The sequence below is a fragment of the Halyomorpha halys genome, unplaced genomic scaffold (assembly GCF_000696795.3).
Source record: "Halyomorpha halys isolate HHAL.00 unplaced genomic scaffold, Hhal_1.1 Scaffold901.1, whole genome shotgun sequence".
NCBI lineage: Eukaryota > Metazoa > Arthropoda > Insecta > Hemiptera > Pentatomidae > Halyomorpha > Halyomorpha halys.
Genome location: NW_027106556.1, coordinates 74,294 through 92,783, shown reverse-complemented (window position 1 = coordinate 92,783; position 18,490 = coordinate 74,294). Strand labels below are relative to the sequence as shown.

Sequence of the window (18,490 nt, the reverse complement as noted above, 5' to 3'; positions counted from 1 at the left end):
GCATAAAAATAATTACATCAAGTCATTTCAACCACACCATAGTCGAGTTATCAATGATGTAAGGGAACTCCTACATAATCATTAGGTCTGAAATTAAATCAAATTTTGGAATAAAACAAAGTTTTTTTAAGGAATAAGAGTTAAAATAAAAATAAAAAATCAATTTGTAGTAAAAACTGTTTAATATAATATAATCTAAAGAGTTGCCAACAAAATTTTAATAAATCACTCAAATCATTAGTGAAGTTGAACTCAAATCATCACATCTTTAAATATAGTAAAGCTGCTTTATAGGTGCTTTTGACAGCTTTCTAATAACATATGATTCATTTCTGGAAGCATATCCTTTATCATATGAGCTCTGAATAGACATATAATATATATTTGTTCTTATTTACTGTTCTTTTATATTTGATAAATCTTTATCAAATAAACTTAAACATTTCAAACAATACATACATTTTGTTTCTTCTCTTATTTATAAAAAATATTTTGAAACAATTAAAATTACAAAATCCATTTTAATTTAAACAATGATACAATTAAATAAAGGAAGTGAGTCATAAAACACATAAAAATATGGAAAACATGTTTTGCCAATTATTTCATAACTAATATTCTTACTTTTTTAACAGAAAATGTAATGAATTTCTAACTTATTTACAATCATTAAAAAACATCAAAAATTAATTATACCAAGGAGATTGCAAAGAACAATCCTTTTCAGTCTAATAATTTTGTGCACTTATTTCAAACATAATATATCTATTATCTTCTTCAGGTAAAATTACAAAAACTGACATAGACTAACCTAAGAAGAAGTTCCTTAAAAACTTTTTTTATGATCTAGGAAAGGGTGGGGAGTGGAGGGTCATTCCCGGGGCTCATCATATAATAGTTTTTAGTGATAACTTTATTTTTTAAAAATATATAAATTTTTTTCAAAATGTTTATTTATATTTATTATTATTATTTATTTATTTTCAAAAAGATGAGAACATGATTGTTTTTAAGTTAAACATTTCAGGGTTTGTTTTTTAAAGTTTATGATTGTTGGCCTCAAAAATAAATCTGTCCCAGGCTCCTAATGGTCTATAAACACCATTGTTGAAAGAGTATTTTAGAAACACTACCTCATGTCATGTTTTTGAGGGTTTGTTTTGTTATGTAAAGACTAACCTAAGAAGAAGGTCCTTACTTAAAAACTATTTTTATGATCTGAAAAAGGGCGGAGGACATGGTCCTTCCTGAGGCCCATCATAGAATATTTTTTAGTAATAACTTTATTTAAAAAATATTGTATTTTTTAAATATTAACTTTTTCTAAAAATATAATATATATAATCAATCAGATGAGAGCATAATTTTTTTTAAATTAAACATTTCAGAGTTTTATTTTAAACTTTGTTTGGTTGGTGGCCTCAAAAATAAATCCATCTCAGTCCCCAAATTGTTCTGTAAACACCATTGTTAATGTTCATGGTTAAAGAAGTATTCTAGAAACATTATTTCCAATCATATTTTTATACGTTTGTTTTGTTATGTGGCTATGCCTCTGCTGATCTGAACAATTAAAGTTGCTAGACGAACTGTTATAGGACCAATACTTTCATTTCACACTAATTTAAAAAAATAAATAAATTTTACAACCAATTCATAAATATTTATTTAAATATTCATCTTCAACGAAATTCTTGGTATTTCTAGAGACCAAACTAATAACACCTATATTATTGAAACAGATGAATCAGAAGATAATTCATATTCCTTTTCTTTGACAATGAAGTTGATATTCTTTTTCTTAATACAGTCTCCAGCTAGACAATCTTTACAGAGACAGCTGCAATCACGGCTTTGAATGAAATGCTCCCAATACTCCCCAGTTTGCGTTTGTGATACAGTTTTTTTGAATTGTTCCATTAGAAGTTTTTCATACAGTCTTTGTTTTGCAACTAACTTTATAACTTTTAAAGACTCGGTAACAATTTCTTTCTCTATATCTTCAACTGCTTGCTCTTCAAATGGGTCATCTGGACCTTCCAGCTCTAATTCATTTCTTAACTCCTCAGGGGTCATTCCTTTTGTATTTATATTTTTAAAAAATTCGCTATAATTTATTTTGAATATAGGGCAATTATACTGTAATAATTTCTCATAGATCTTTTTTGAAACTTTTTTATTATTTTGAGACTGAATATTGTCGAGATCTGAAAGGAATTGTTTTGTAGTCTCTATAAAATCTTCTCCAGCTACTATATTGTCTTCTTCAGACAGCTCCTCTTCACCCAATTCATTTCCTATTTCTTCCAATGCTAATTCTGAAAGGTCTGTGGACCTATCACTGGTGCTTTCTTCTTCACTGAATTCTTCAAGGTTCATTTCTAAATCATCTTTATCAACTGCTTCTTCTTCTCCACCAGTCTTACCACAAAGATAATTAATTGCATCAGATATTTTAAAAGAACTCCCAGAATCAACATTTAATAAAGATTCATTGAAACTTTCTTCTTCTTCCGATATTCCAAGTTCAAAGTCACTGTCCTCGATCTTTGTTTTGCTATGGGATTCAGGTATTTTATGACAGAAACAGTCACAATCAGAATCACAAGCCATAATGGTTATAACTTTAGCATCTTTGAACTGCCTACCAGTGGCTGGGATGCTGCTTTCAGTGCTTGTACTACTACGATCTTCTATAATTTCGAAACTTTCTATCCTTTTAAGATCCTTCAACACGTTACACGAGCAATCACAAGTCTCTTCACAATTACATATTTTTGTAATAGAACTTTCATTATTGAAAAAAAGGTTGTTCTCCTTACAAGGACAACCATCAAATTGTTTCAAATGTGATCTTTCATGTCTGTGTATACTTTCTTGTTCAACATCATCACAACCTAATAACATAGAATTTATCTCTGGGAAGTATCAATACATACTTCTATAGATGTCTGATATTAAATATTAATACTTTAAATATAAAATAATTAGTTGTACTGTTAAAACTAAAGTTCCAAAAGGTTTATTTGTTAAACTTTACTATATTTATTTTCAGGAAATTAATTTTCACCCCTTTTTCACTTCTTTATTCCTTTTTTTACACCTTAACAACACCTGACGGTAGCAGCGTGGTAACGCACCTGTCTGCCAACCCATAGATTGTGAGTTCGAGCCCGGCTCAGCCCGGGATTTTTTCAAGCAAAAAATTATGCAATACTCACTCACAATCTCCCTCCCCCCCCCGGGCATTTGTGAGGCCCGTTAGCCAATGGGGGCACTCACAAAAATAGGCGTGGGAGTGACAGACCCACCCTATGAAAACCACATCAGGTTGTGCGCGATGTATTACTTATGTACATCGCACAAGACCTTGGACCTCCACAGTCTGTTGCGCCAATGAAAAAAAAAATTATTTTAAAACAGCAAAAAAATTAATATAAAAAAAAGGAGCTGGTTAGTAAAAAAATTATGACTTATATTCTGTTGGGAATATAGAAAAATAACTTTATATCTTCAATGATAAATGTCCACAAATTAATAATAAGGTAAGAAAAAATATGAAGAATCACTAAGATTTTTTGGCTCAATCTCAAGAAACTTGTTAGGTTTGATAAATGGTCATAAATTAATGAAATGATGTATTTGTATTTAAGATATTTGTTAAGGTGGAATAGCAACTTTATTGATAATAACAATATGTTAATTTTTAAACGTTGTTAAGGTTTAAAAAAGGAAAAAAAGAAGTTAAAATTAATTCCCTGAAAATAAATATTAATACCTTCATAAGAAATATTTCTGTGGTTTCCATCAAGATCATTCTTAATAGGTGATTCATCAATTTCATAATTTGATTCAAAGCTTTCAGGATTGACCTGTTCATATTCTTCACTAATATGTTTTATTAATTCAGTTTTATGTTCCAATTCATAATGCCTTTCAATTTCTACATATTTATTGCAGAAATCACACTTATCTAGCTTTGCTATGACTGATACTTCTGTATCAGGGTCAAGAATAGCATTATATTTCTGGAGGCATATTTTTATAAACTCACAGAATTCTAGAAATGATATCTGAAATAATGAAATGATTAACTGTTGGATGATAGGGTGTTGGTTCTATGATTTTAATTAAGTTGAGAAAGAAAAAAGAACAAATAAACTTTCTTCTACAGAAATTGCCACTTAAAAATAATGAAAGTATTAAATAATTGGAGGTGTAGTGGTACCAGATAACTATGAGAGTTTCCTTTCTTTAAAAAAAAAAAAGCTAGTCCAATGAGAGGAGGCAGACATTTATAACAGGAAAGGAATAATATTTATAGCAGGGCCTGAAGGATATTTTAAGGATGGCTATGATGTAGAGAGTTAGATAGATTAGAAGGCAGAGATCGAGAGTTGTCAAAGGTCACTCATACTCCATGTCACAAATAAAATTACATTACGTTTTCCACTGTATTAAGAATGATGCACAACTCATTACCAAATGATATTGATTTTTTTCACTGGATTATATCTCAACTAAAAAATGAACCCCATAATAAAAATTAAATAAATCAAACAACTTTCAACCATCATCATTTACTCTTGTTTCTATGAACTGTTTTAGATATATAAGATACAAAAACTTTTATTTTAGTTATTGTTTTTATTTTTATCTATATATCATTTTTGCACTTATATCATTATATTAATTATTTCTAATTATATACTATATTATATAGTGTTATATGATAATTATATGTATAATATAAGTACAATATGCTTTTAATTTCAATTTATATCATATTAATGTATATATTTGTATTTATATGAGAGTAAATAATTTGTATTAATATTAATGTCTTACCTCTTTTGAACAGATCTGCTACCTTGGACTACATCTGGACAAACGACTAACCTGGAATTCTCACACAAGACTGAAAAGACAGGAAACTGGAAGCCGATTTAGACTATTACAGCACTTACTGGACAAACGGTCTAAGCTTCCAATTCTTTATAAAAGACTGATCTACATGACTGTAATAAGGCCAATCTGGCCTTAATATTTTACTGACATACAGAGTTGAGCTTTGCGGCTCCACTAAACCTTCGAATCCTCTCGTATCCAATCATTGAAATCCAAAATCCTTCATAAAATCCTTAATGCTCCTTACTTTGTCACAAATAAAATCATACATAAAGCCCTTAATGTTCCATATGTAACCGATCAAGCCTGAACCAGATATCATTCCTTCCATTACAAACTCCCTAACCACCCAAACCCACTAGTTTCTAACCTTGTTTCCTCTTCCATTCCTGACAATCCTCTGAGGTGCCTGAAAAGAAGATGGCCACGAGACCTACTAATGTAAAACGTCATTAGAGTGCTACCAATAGATAGTTTCTCTACACGCCTGTAACACTCCACTTTAACTGAGATCAAATTTACTAAATATATTATAATGTACAGTTGTATAATGTAGCAATAAATAAATAAAAAATAAAATATATTAATGTAAACAATTTATACTTTTTGTATATATGTAACTGGGTTTATTCTGTATAAATAAATACTGAAGCTAATAGTTGATGAATATTGGAGAGTTATGGTCAGAAAATTTTTTTAAAGGAAGGATTCAAGTATACTTTACACGTGGTATTGGTTGATATTAAAAAAAAAAAAAAGAGACTTTTATTAGCTATTGAAAATTCTTTCAACAGATTAATTTATTTAAAAGACTTCAAGTATTTATGTGGAGAAAACTAAAGTTAATTAGTCACATAGTAATCAAATTTGTAGTACCTATGTATACATGGTTAGATTACCTAGTGTACTCACATACATAATAACAATAATCCATAATAATCCTTTGATAAAAGACCTTTGGCAGCGTCTTAACATTAGTTAAGATTACTATACAGACTAGACTGCTGTTTCATATCTTCATGCTACATCAACAACTCCATTTTTACTTTCACTTAAATATGAAATATATATTAAGGAAAAGTATTGTAATTGTAAAAAATTCCAAAATTTCGATGGAAATATGTGTGCAATTAACCAAGTCTCCTAAAATGGTGTGTGTGTGCGTGTGGTGCATGGTCAGCATAACTCAGAAAAAAAAGTTGAACGAAATTGAAATTACATATTTAAAGTGGGCATAATATGCCTAGGGTGTGACAGCAACTTTTTCAATAAAATCCACTGCAGGAGTGCCACTTAATAGAATTAATTTTTTACATTTTTTTTTAATTTTCTCAAAAACAGCTGCACCGATTTTGATTAAACATGGTATGTCAATATAAAATCAAATGGTCCTTAATATATTAGCTACGTCTTATTGAAATAGTATGATAGTATTTAAATAATTAATTTTTAAAAACTATTTCTTTAAAGTACCTTCAATGTTCTTTATTTGAAATAATTAATCATCTGTCTTCGTTAGCATTAATAAATATAAACAATGAAAGAATTTTATTATTAACTTAAGAAGATAATGGTTTTAAACCGACATAAGACTGAGAAATAAAAACAGTATGCACATTGTGCATACAGCAGTCTGATAAATTTTTTTTTTACCATAGTTATTAATTTTTTTTTTTTTTATTTTACTTAACATATATGAGCTTTTTAGTTGAAAGGATAACTTCATAAAATCATTCTTAGTATTTTCAATGTTAATTCTATAACAATCTAGCATTGAATCATAGAAAATTAGTAAGGGAAAGTTGCCATTGTTTAATTACTAATATCTTAGATGAATATTTACAAAATTTAATTATTTATATTTTATTACAAAATATTTCATATTTCATACCTCATACGTTGGCTTAGGAATATTTCCATCCTTAGCTTTTGGACAAATTTTAAACAAATTCGAAGCAAGTTCTCTTTTTCCCAATAATTTAATTTCATCAAAACCTAAATATTTTTCATCAGGATCTTGAAAATCGAAAACAGTTCCTAACATTGTTCCACCTACTTCTTCAAATATAATTCGACCATCTGGGTAAACTTTATTTTGTCCTATAAAACTAAAATTATGAAGGAAAGATTGGATGGAATAAATAAAATATATCTAAATATAACATAATAGTAGCTTCATTATTTGTTTAATAATAATAATGAATTAGCTGTATGACTTCTTATACAGCTTAAAATAAAACAAAATTCATTCTCAATTAAGTTGGCTTTAAATTCAATGTAGTGATAAGCCATGAATAATGTCACACGGTTTTTATTGCCTTTATGAAACTCATCCAGCCATTTAGAACCATAAAGATTTTGCTAACTGAATTGACAGAAAAATAATATAACAATGCACAATAATTAATATTATAAACATAAATTAATACTTAAACATAATTTAAATTATGTTACAAAGCACTTCCATTCTAATTAATGTTCCATAATTTTAGTCTCTTAATAATATATTTCAGTAAAAAAAAAAATATATATATGATTTCCTTTTCTTTCATTTAGCTAGTGCTAAACAAATAAAAACAATTGAAATTTAATAAGATAAAAACCACCCCTAATTTACCTTTAAATTTGAATTATTATTTCATAATTGAAGTTATGAGTATAAATAATATATATAAGGCATGAGTAGAACCTGTTGTTCAGACCTATCTAACTATTTTTGGTATAATTTAAAGACAAGCCTAACCACCTCGGTTAACCTATATTAAACACAAAATGCAATTTTTTTCTCAATTCAATAAAACTACAATTACATTTATATATGTATACAAAATCATAAAAAAATAGTCATTTTTTACATTATTCGTTCAGAATAAAAATAATGTTCTCATAATTTATTTTAATGTCATCTACAGTATTAAAAAAAAAAACCAATCTAACAAAAACAATATTCTTCATAAACTATTATTCCTATATTTAAGATTTAATAAAATATATGAGAAGATGGTTGGGGGATGCGGTCAAAATATAACACTAATAAGTTGAAATAACTTATTTAATAGTGCCAACGTTTCAGCCAGAATTTCTAGCCAACATCAGGGCTAAAAAACAAAGAACAAGATAACAACCAATGAATACAAAAATAAAAAAGAAAATATAAACAGAATGACATAAAGCAGATAATTGTACAGAATGACATTAATAAAATCAAAGTGATCAAGAAATGGAAAATAAAATTTATATATAGGTAATTGAATAAGTAAGTAAAAATAACATAATTAAGGAAATAAAATAAAAATTTGAAGTTATATAATGCAAAGGAATATTAATATATTAGTTTATTAATAATTTAATAAAATAAATTTTATACCATAAATCTGATTTCCAATCTTATTAAGAAATTTTTGTGGATTCTTAATTGGATTAGATATAAGAAAACGTAATACTTTTCCTGTAGTCACTGGGACTCCAATATCTTCATAAAGAGTAAGAATATTTCTAAGAGGAATTGTGTTACACAGTTCTGGTATTTGGGCTATAAAAAAAATAAATTAATAAAAAAAATGTGTGTTTAAAGTTTAAAATATTTGTTTAAAAGTTTATACACTGGAGACAAAGACTTTTTTCCTTATATTTTGGTAACAATGTCCACGTTACATAATTATTCTGAAAGTAATTCGAGAAGGTATTTTAAAAATCAGATTTTTCTAATTTATCATCACTCCAAATGGAATAATGGAATGTAAGAATTGGAATGACTTGTGCGCTTTGAGTTAAAATGATTTCAAGAAATCTACTGACAATCACTCCACACCATCATTCTGCTATGTATATATACATAACATATAAACATAAAATATGCATTATTAATAAACATTTTCATCTTGATAAATGAAAAACTATGCATTTCAACCTCTCTTAAAGACCTTCTATAAATAAGACAACTGATATTTTAAACCAGCCAACTTGGAAAACTGGGTGAATGAAAGGCCTCTTTAAGTAATGTACTCACTGATCAACAATTTTTAATATTATCAGTATAGTATACGAACAGCCTGAGAAATGTGTAGTAGTCTTCCCGTAGTTTTCCCTTATCAACCTGATTGGTTTGAGCAATTGTGTTTTTATCTAAAATGATGGAGTTTAGGACTGGTGGTATTTTAGTTGCTATTCATACAGAATTTCATAGTCAGCATCATTCAACATTCCCTCTGGCAGGGTTGAAATGCAGTGGGGCCACTTGTAGCTGAAGGAATTGAAGTATAGGTCATAGCAGCTTCGGAACTGCTGTAGCACCAGTTCGAATCCAGCCGGGGGAGAGAGGGAGGCAGGAGGGGTGACTTTTATTTCATGGCAACCTCACGGAATAAAAACTTGAGCCTCCCACCATGGTTAAAATAGATTGGTTACCTGTCAATAGACTCACCCGTATATCAGAAATGACCAGAAAGGGGTTTAAAAAAAGTTGATTTACAGTCAAGTTACCCCTTTTAGGTTCATATTCTAATTTTTAAAAAAAATTAATTCTCTTTAATCGTAATCGTTTCCTTTTATTATTTGATAGTTTGGGGCTAACTGCTTGTGCCAAAAGCTTATTTTAGTGTCATAAAATTTAACTTCATATAATCTTAATTCATTGACACTAGATGAATCTCTCAAAACTACAACAATAAAGAATACACAAGAGTAGAGTTTGAATTATTATAAACCATAATGAAAGTACTACTTCTTATCCTACAGAATTTTGTAAATCAGAAATATTAATAATTACCTCAATTAATTCCTGGACATGTCCCTTTAGAATAACACTACAGAAATGAACATTGGACTTTAGAACCTTAGAATTAAAGAAAGATACAAAAGAAGTAACAAATGAGAATTGTGAAATAGTCATAAATCATGAAATAATTTCTAATATTAATATATTTTTACATAATGTATAATGTATACATAATGTAGTTTACATAATTTCCATTTTTAATGTATATATTTTGTGACCAGTATGAATACCTCAAAATTAGGTCTACTATACAAGTAACTATTCTATTTAAAAAATTCTATGAAAACTAGCCAATCAATAAAATGTGATAAGACTATACAATAATATGTTATACAAGACTATAAAATGTGGTCAGAAGATGCAAATCAAAGCTTCTGAATATCATTCTACAGAGGAAAACAAACATCGATTTGTATGTGTATAAACATGTGTGAAATAACCAAGAATTTAATGCTATTGTATGTTCATTACTTGTTTTCTGCATTCCGGGTAAAGCATAATTTGTGAGGAAGTAATCAAATGCACCTCCCCATTTTCCAGGTATGGATTTATTGGCCAATCTCTTTTTAACACATAATTCATATGCCAGAATGAGTAGATAGTGAATCATTTGAAAAACAAGCACAATAGCAAATGGATAACTATCGCAGCCTGTGGACAATAATTTCAATAACATTTTATTAAGATCTATAACATAAATTAAGTCTTTATATACTGATATAAAATATGCATTAACTATATTATTTAAACATATATTTCCTAAGAAGCATCTATTAATGCACAGAATGCAATACTCTTCAAAACTCCTTATTTTTCTTGACTTTTTTGTTAACACTTTTACTTTATTTAATTTTTTGAATCAATTTGGATAATAAGTTGATAAGTAAATAAAAAAGTAGTTCTTTAAATGCACAGTAATTTATACAATATAATAGAACATGTATAAGTAATAACTTAAAAAAATGAACTTTAAATAGCAAATTTAATAATCATCTAATTTTTCATTGTCTTGTTACTAATCAAATACATTGAAGTCTCTCTACTGTGGACAGGAATGGGTAATAGCTAAGAAGGTGCTAATTAAAAAATGGATATGTCCATGCACCTATCAAACTAGGTTTTTTTAATTTAAAAAAATGAAGTTTATGAATACAGCTTTGTGTTTTATTTATAAACAAAATATTTTTAGAATTAAATTTGTATGTTTAAAAATATTTCTAAAAACAGAAAATAAGGAGATTAATATAAATCTATCTCTTGACGACAATAATTTAGCTGCCAACGTCTATTAGTGATGTTTCCATTACCAAGGATGTCCAAATTTCTAAACTTCCAGGCTAGATCATTTAAAAGTTGACAGCAAGGAGGGGGTCTGTTAGGAAAAGTTTCAATGTATTTTAAAGATTATTGATACAGATAAATAAATTTTAAAAATAAATCAAAGATTATAAAAATAAAATTATTATTATTTAAAAATTGCACAAATTTTGATATACAATTTGTTTTTATTTAATGAAAACTGAATAAATAATTATGACTGATTACAAAGTACATTGGAATAAAGTTGCAATCAAATAAAACTTTATTAAATAGTAATAATGAATTTTTTTCTTATATACAGCCTACTTAAACATGGAGGAGATGGCCAGTCCTTAAAGTTAGACAAATGTTCCCTGTATAAATAAAACAAAAACTAATGTTATTTTATTTTGGCTGATTACAAAAAAAAAATTTGCCTGCTAAATAAACAGGTCAAAGAGGGCCATTCGTAGCTGAATGAGTTAAAGCGCCAACTTTGACTGGTTTGTGAAAGCCGAGGTTCCAATCCAGCCAGAGGGGTCGACTTTTATTTCTGTGGCATTCCCATGAAATGAAAACTTGACTATCATGGTTAGAATAGGGTGGTAACCTGTAGATAACTCCTGTATGTCAGCAATGACCAGGAAGGGGATTAACAAAAAAACAAGGGTCAGTACAGCTTCCTCACTATTTCTAACTTCTTTTTTATCTTCTCATTTTCTGTTTAGAAAGGTTCTTTTTTTCCGTATATTTCTATTGGATATAAAATTACATGCATTTCAAGATTTAAGATATTTCAAAACATGGAACCAAAACCTTGATGTCTAAAACATAAAATGTGAGTGAACATTTTTATTTAATTCCTCCATGAGTATAATCATTATGCATAATGTTTGATGATACTGAAGCCATAAAAGACATTTCAATAAGTTATTTCTTATTAAACTCATAACTATTATGAAGAGAGTATTATTAAGGTATTTTTTCAGGAGTAATTTTAATCAATTATTATATAACTCATTCTGTGCATATTAGTTTCATACTTAACAATATTATTTCATTTAATAAAACTATTTACTGTTAAGACTTGTAATTTTTGTTAGTAAATTACAGAACACAAAACTAATGATAATTGGTTTTACCTGTTTCACGATCAAGTTCACATAAACTGAAACAGGTTTCATCAACGCCACTATCCCTACACATTTGCCATAGCATAATTCTGAACATGCAGGCCTTGAATGTTGGCTTCTTCTCACAAGCAATAGTAGCATAGTGTTGGTACAAACAGTTTATATCAGCCATCCTATTTGTGATAACTTTTCTTAACCACATTTCTTCTGTACTCAACAGCTCTACATCCTGTATCCCATACAAAAATATAAACTAAGTATATGCATAAATCATTATTCTTGAAAGTAACTGATTAATTATTCCTTAGGACTATAAAATTGAATTAATTAACATATGAAACTTTATTAAACAGTAAGTGACAATCAAGAATTTTTTTTAATAAACTCATATTTTTAAGAAATATAAATTTAAAATAATGAGTTTGACTTCTACTTAATATGATCGTTATTATTCAAAAATAATACATTTGTCTTATCCGTTTATGTTTGAGAGCATTGATCCCTATCTTCAAAGCTTGTTATTGATGATTAACAATTGAATTTTTTTAAAACTAGCTGATCAATCATATCTTCATGTTATAATCAACTAATAAAAATTCATTTGAAACTTTCTATTAAAAATATTAATATTATTATACCCATATATTTCAATTTTAAACTGGTACCACCATTGAAATGATTAGAGATAATCACCTTTAAATATATACAAATACTAATACAGTGGAAACACGAAATAGTATATAGAACAAAAACTTTGAGATAAAGAATTGTTTTAAATGCTCTAGAACAAGGATATAAGAAATATACATTTATACAATGAATAGAGCATCTGAACAAACTTCTAAATTTTTTGAAAACCCCTTAAGAATTAAGGGTTCTACTATACCTCCAATAACCGATAAGGTTAGTACCACTAATTAAAAAGTGAAATATCTAGATATAACAATAATTTTTTTAATAGAAAGTTTTAAATGAATTTTTATTAGATGACTATAACATAAAAAGCAGTCACTTGAGGAATACACAAATGTATTATTTTTTAATAATAAATATCCTATGTGGAAGCCAAATAACCATTATTTTCAATAGATACATGATACTGACTTCCTTCAAAATTGAAAAAGAAGAAGGAACAAAACTTTTCAGCTTGTTATTATCCAATTATTTCTTTTAATTTGTAAGTGTTTAATAAGATGCTTAATACTTGTCATTAATCCTTAATAAACTTATGATTGTTTAAGCCAGAGGTGGTCAATGTAAATCATCTTAGGGGCACTTTGAAAATACAACAAAACTCCACTGTCTGCATTATATATTCCAAATTAGATTTAAACCCACTATAGAGATTTTTTTTTAAGTGAAAAAGTGAAACACAATGAGTTATTATTATTTTGTTTAATATTATTTTTACATGTAAACATAGATAATACAATTATGATTCTAAACACAAATTGTAAAGAAATATATAACACTAAAAATGAGATTAATTTGAACAGCAATGAGCCTAATTAAAAACACAATTAACTGCTTCCTATTGGAGGGATTCACATTTTTTATTAAATTACTTTATTTAATCAATAATGTAATATGGCAGTCTTAATATTTGTTTCAAATGATTAGAAATTCATATTCACATAAATACTTGTCTTCCATACTCTTCTTAGAGAATGAGCGAAAGATTAGATTTTTGTTAGTCATCCATTTTGTAAATAAAAATTTAGCATAAATAAAGTTAGATTAAATATCTACCTGTGGTCTAATAATATAACTGATTTCACCAGTAAGGTCTGGAATTGGCTGGCAAACTGTCTTCATTACCATATCCCATAAAGGCAATGATTCAACAGGAGCAAAAATGGGAATATTATTTGAGCAGATATTGTACTTATCAGGCGTCTCTTGGGGGACAATAGTTTGTTCTTCAGTTTTTTCACCCTCTTCCAAGTCTTCCTGAAAAATTAAACTGTTAACTTCATTCAAACTATTTATTAAACAAGTTTGAAAACTTTAACATTAGACTGCCTTTATCATTTTCCTTTTTATAATCAACAGGGCCCTATTTCACAATGAAGTATAAACTGATACTATTAGTCTTGCAGTTTGTACTTGATGCAATTTTGTTCCATAGTTACAAAGTACAAACTACAAGTTGTATAATTGAAAGTACAAGCAAAATATTGGCTGGTTTTAAGACGTTTGCAGTCGTTATCAAGGTTTTAAAGTGGGAAAACAAGTGACACACATGATCTCCTTCCTTTAAGTTAATGCCTTTTAATGCAAGAGTTTCAAATATCAACAATATGTACAAATATTTTAAATTATAAGTTGCACATTAGTATTGTAGATTTAATGTATTTGTTCATGTTACGATGCAGGTTCCTAGTTCCATTTATTTGTCTTATACTTTAATGAATAATTGAAATTAATTTCTATGAGTTGCATATTTCTGAAATTTTTTTATAATTTTGTAGAAAGTAGACAAGATCAAAGATTTTATTTATACATCATTCTACATGAAAAAAAAAGTATTTTTTTTTATTTCATTCATTTTATTGATTTATTTAATTTTTTCAGCGGGGGGAGGTAGAGAAGGAATCATTTAAATAATAATAAATTCTTTATTTATACTGAGATGTGACCCTTTAGATTAACATTAGAAAAACAGTAGATGGGCTTTAGAGACTTACGGTAGCAAATAAAAGAACAAAATAATTAATACATAATAGAAAAAAATGACAAATCATAATAAATTTATGATAGACTCTTTATTAATAGACTCTTTATTAAGTCTAAAACAAAATAAAATTTTAAAACATTGAATTAATAATTTGGTTGTCATTCGTGCTGTCTTTGTTATTGTTCCACTTCTTCGTGTTCTATAAGAATATCCCAATTCCCTTCTTCCTCATTCCCAAAAACTTTCTCTGTATTAGACCTTTCAAAATTAAATAAAGTAGTGCAGCACTAAACAATGTGGCAAGCATGTATAAGGTTTAGTTAAAGGTAATTTAAATATGTGAATTTTCTTTCAATATGTCCAATGCTCTTTCTACTATTTGCTGTATGGCCTTCTGTCATTCATTGCATCTTCTCAAATGGTTGTCTGGTTCCTGGTGCAATGGTGCCATGAGCCATGTCTTCAACGAATATCCAGATGATATAAATGTAACCTTCCCATATAGTGACTTGTACAATACCACTTGTTCTCATCATGAAACGTAAGTATTAGTGCTAGTAATTTGCAATTTTTACACTTGTAGTTATTTGAATTAAATCAGTACCACTAAAACCCATGAAGGGTCAGAGGTGCATTACCTTGTAAGGACTGTTACTAGACCAACAGTATTGCAAGGAAGTGATTGGGTCAGATTCACGCTTGATAACCAGATTTTTACCCAATTAATGGTATCCACTTTATAAGGCTGGTTGGACCTAGGAGGGCTCCTAAACCCACAGGGCTGACTCATGGCTACAATGAAACAAAATAATTATCCGCCACAGCCAGATTCCAACCCAGGAGTTCGTAGCACTGTGCCTTACCACTGAGCTATCCACTCCCACTAGTGGTTATTTAGTAATACTATTAACTTCATTATGAAACAGGACCTTGGTCACATCTGATTTTCAGTGAAATACTTCTTTCCAATACCCTAAACCATTTTCTACAAAACATTTTCCAAGAAAACTTAACTTCATTAACAAATAGTATTTAAGATTCTATTTATGTGTAAAATTGAATTTAGAGATCATGGTGAAAAATTGTTTAATAAATAGTTTGAAAACATCACTATAAAAAATAGTACATTAAAATAAGAATTTTATAAAAATTTTATTACTATATAAAATGTGAACTAAAAAATGTAATTTTTATTTCTTATTAATCTGTTTGGATTAATATTAAAAATAAATTATGAATTCCCACTAGTTAAAATTTAAAAATGAACAACCATGAGTTATCATAATTTAATTTTTTTAAAAGATAAAAAAAACAATTGAGCACCAATTCTTAATAATTTTTAGGGTGAGCCAAATATTCATAAAAAGACTTATTTTTTAATTCCAAGAAAGCTTTCACTGTAACTTGTAAAACTTGTCCACATTGATAACAGATTTTTGGCTTTATTCAATAATTGACCTAGAATAATGGGTCAAACTAGATAGTATTTATTTCTTAAATTTTCTTTAAATTGGAATCACTATAGATGATGATTTGGACGAGAAGAATGAGAATTTAAAGAGAATATATTTTTTAAGAACATAAACCGGACTGAAATCCATCTCAGAATAAAGACTAATAACTAAATAACTCTCTAACAATCATTTAAAATAAATTTTGTAAACTACAAATATGTTTTTACAAAACATAATCATATAATTCTTACTTCCTGTTCCAGCTTCTGTACATAAAATAATCCACTCCTATAGCTGCTTAAAAAATTACAGTACCATGTGTTCCAAAATGGAATCATGATAGGGACATCCAAATTATAAACTTTATCAGCCTTGAATAGATGTGACGATTGTATAACTAATCCATTTTTACAAATAATCTGGCCTGGTCCTTCTTTAATGTCTTCAACCCAAACAGTATGAATCATAGCACCATTAGCAAGAAGTAGGCTTCCCTGACCTGTAAGTATTAATCATTTTCCAAAACTAATTATTTCATTATATTGCTACTATCAAAAATGCCTTATTCTTATTTCTTTCTTATCAACTTGCCAATACTTTAAAAGGTGATTAGAAAGTTAGTTAAATGTTAATATAATATGTAACTAGCTTATATGTGTTTAGAAGCTAATAAAGCATGTCGTGATTAATTGCTATTTTATTATTTTAAAACATGTATTTCGTGTAATATAACGATGTACAAACAAAAGTATAACTTAATTGCTGTATTTTCCTCTGATGTTAGCAATTTAGCATTTTTTTCTTTCTCCTTCAGTAAAAAACATTTACAAGGTGTCTATCAAAACCTTTTGGTACCAGCACTACCGACTTTTCAATACTTATAAAATACTGTAAGGTAATAAACAACAAAGGCAATATCTTTAAATCCTAGTTTACAATAGAGAGTGGAAATACCATCACTTATAGATTATTGTTCACCTTGTATAACATTTTTTAAAATATCACAGATCTATGTAGCTCCTTGTCTCATCCATACAACTTTATTTTATCAAATTTAAATATAAGGAAACCACTTGGACTACTTATCTTTGTTACACTGAAAGGAACTGAACTTCATCCTAATCCTTTCACTGTTTTATATTTTCTTGAGCCTTCTACATATTTATCAGTCCCCACTTTGCATTCTTATTTTCCCTTTCTAATTAATTTATCAAACTTTTTTTTTTATAAACATATCTTAGTGAACTGTACAATGTTTTTTTTAATTTATATTCTCACTTTTTTTCTCAATTCATTCTACGTTTAGTTTGTTTATAATTTCTATTTAAATTTACTGCATCGGTCTTAAAATTTACTACTTTATTTATATTTTTTGTGATATAAATCACTTCTTTTATTTTTTTGCTTTTTGTATTTTTTTTCCATGTTTAAAATTTTTTGAGTTTTCAAAATCAAATTTATGTTTGCTCATTATGCTGTGATGAGCCAAAGATCTACTGTTTTAATTTTTATTACTTTTACAGTTACTTATGTCGCTTTATCCTCATATCCAGTTTAAAGGTTTCTTCAATATACACCATATCAAAATCATTATAGTATTCTGTATACAACATTCTTTGTATCCATTATTTTTACTTTGTCTTTCATATTAATAAAAAAATTTTCTGGTTGGTAATGTACGTCCCTATTCTATTTTGTGAGGTCATAATCTATCAGCACAGTATAAAATAAGAAGACTCTGTTTTTATAAAATTTAATAACTTATGTTTCTACTTATTTATAGAATTATGAATAATTTAATACCATGACGAAACCCCTTTTTCCACTGCCCTATGAACGTATTCTGCATAGGATGAACAAATCCATCACCTTTGACACACCTCCATACATATGTTCCCTTACCTTCTCTCTTCCCTTTGTTCCAATATCCAGAGTATACCTGCCAATAGATGTTTAGTTATTTTAATGAAAATTAAAACATTTTAAGGGTTCAAGAAAGAAACCATCATCATACTTTGTTTAAATTTGAGTTACCAGTCTCAAATAATGAAGTTTAATAAAAACTTTCAATACAACTATAAAATTGACAGATTTCTTTGTATTAAAAAAGAAAGATGTGCAATCTATGGAAGATATAGTGGTAGGTTACTCTGTTATCCTTAATAAAACAGCTTAGTTTTCATTATTAGCTGTAGTAAACAATATATATATATATATATATATATATATATATAGAGAGAGA

The 18,490-nt window shown here is 27.8% G+C and overlaps 1 protein-coding gene across 4 annotated transcripts in view; it reads right to left on the bottom strand.

Moving 5' to 3' along the window:
• Positions 1-1,628: 1,628 nt before the first annotated feature.
• LOC106686996 (uncharacterized) overlaps positions 1,629-18,490 on the bottom strand; it is a 25,166-nt gene continuing 8,304 nt past the window's right edge. For 2 of the 4 annotated variants that reach the window (XM_014430630.3, XM_014430631.3), the window contains 9 exons: positions 18,052-18,187; positions 16,500-16,747; positions 13,867-14,067; positions 12,127-12,346; positions 10,157-10,336; positions 8,276-8,440; positions 6,800-7,008; positions 3,779-4,073; positions 1,629-2,897 (listed from right to left, as the gene is read on the bottom strand). In XM_014430630.3, the coding sequence (XP_014286116.1) occupies positions 1,726-2,897; positions 3,779-4,073; positions 6,800-7,008; positions 8,276-8,440; positions 10,157-10,336; positions 12,127-12,346; positions 13,867-14,067; positions 16,500-16,747; positions 18,052-18,187 (2,826 nt within the window). In that variant the 3' untranslated portion in view covers positions 1,629-1,725. The remainder of the gene's footprint in view (positions 2,898-3,778; positions 4,074-6,799; positions 7,009-8,275; positions 8,441-10,156; positions 10,337-12,126; positions 12,347-13,866; positions 14,068-16,499; positions 16,748-18,051; positions 18,188-18,490) is intronic. The other 2 variants (XM_014430629.3, XM_067044926.1) reach the window with 1 other exon arrangement.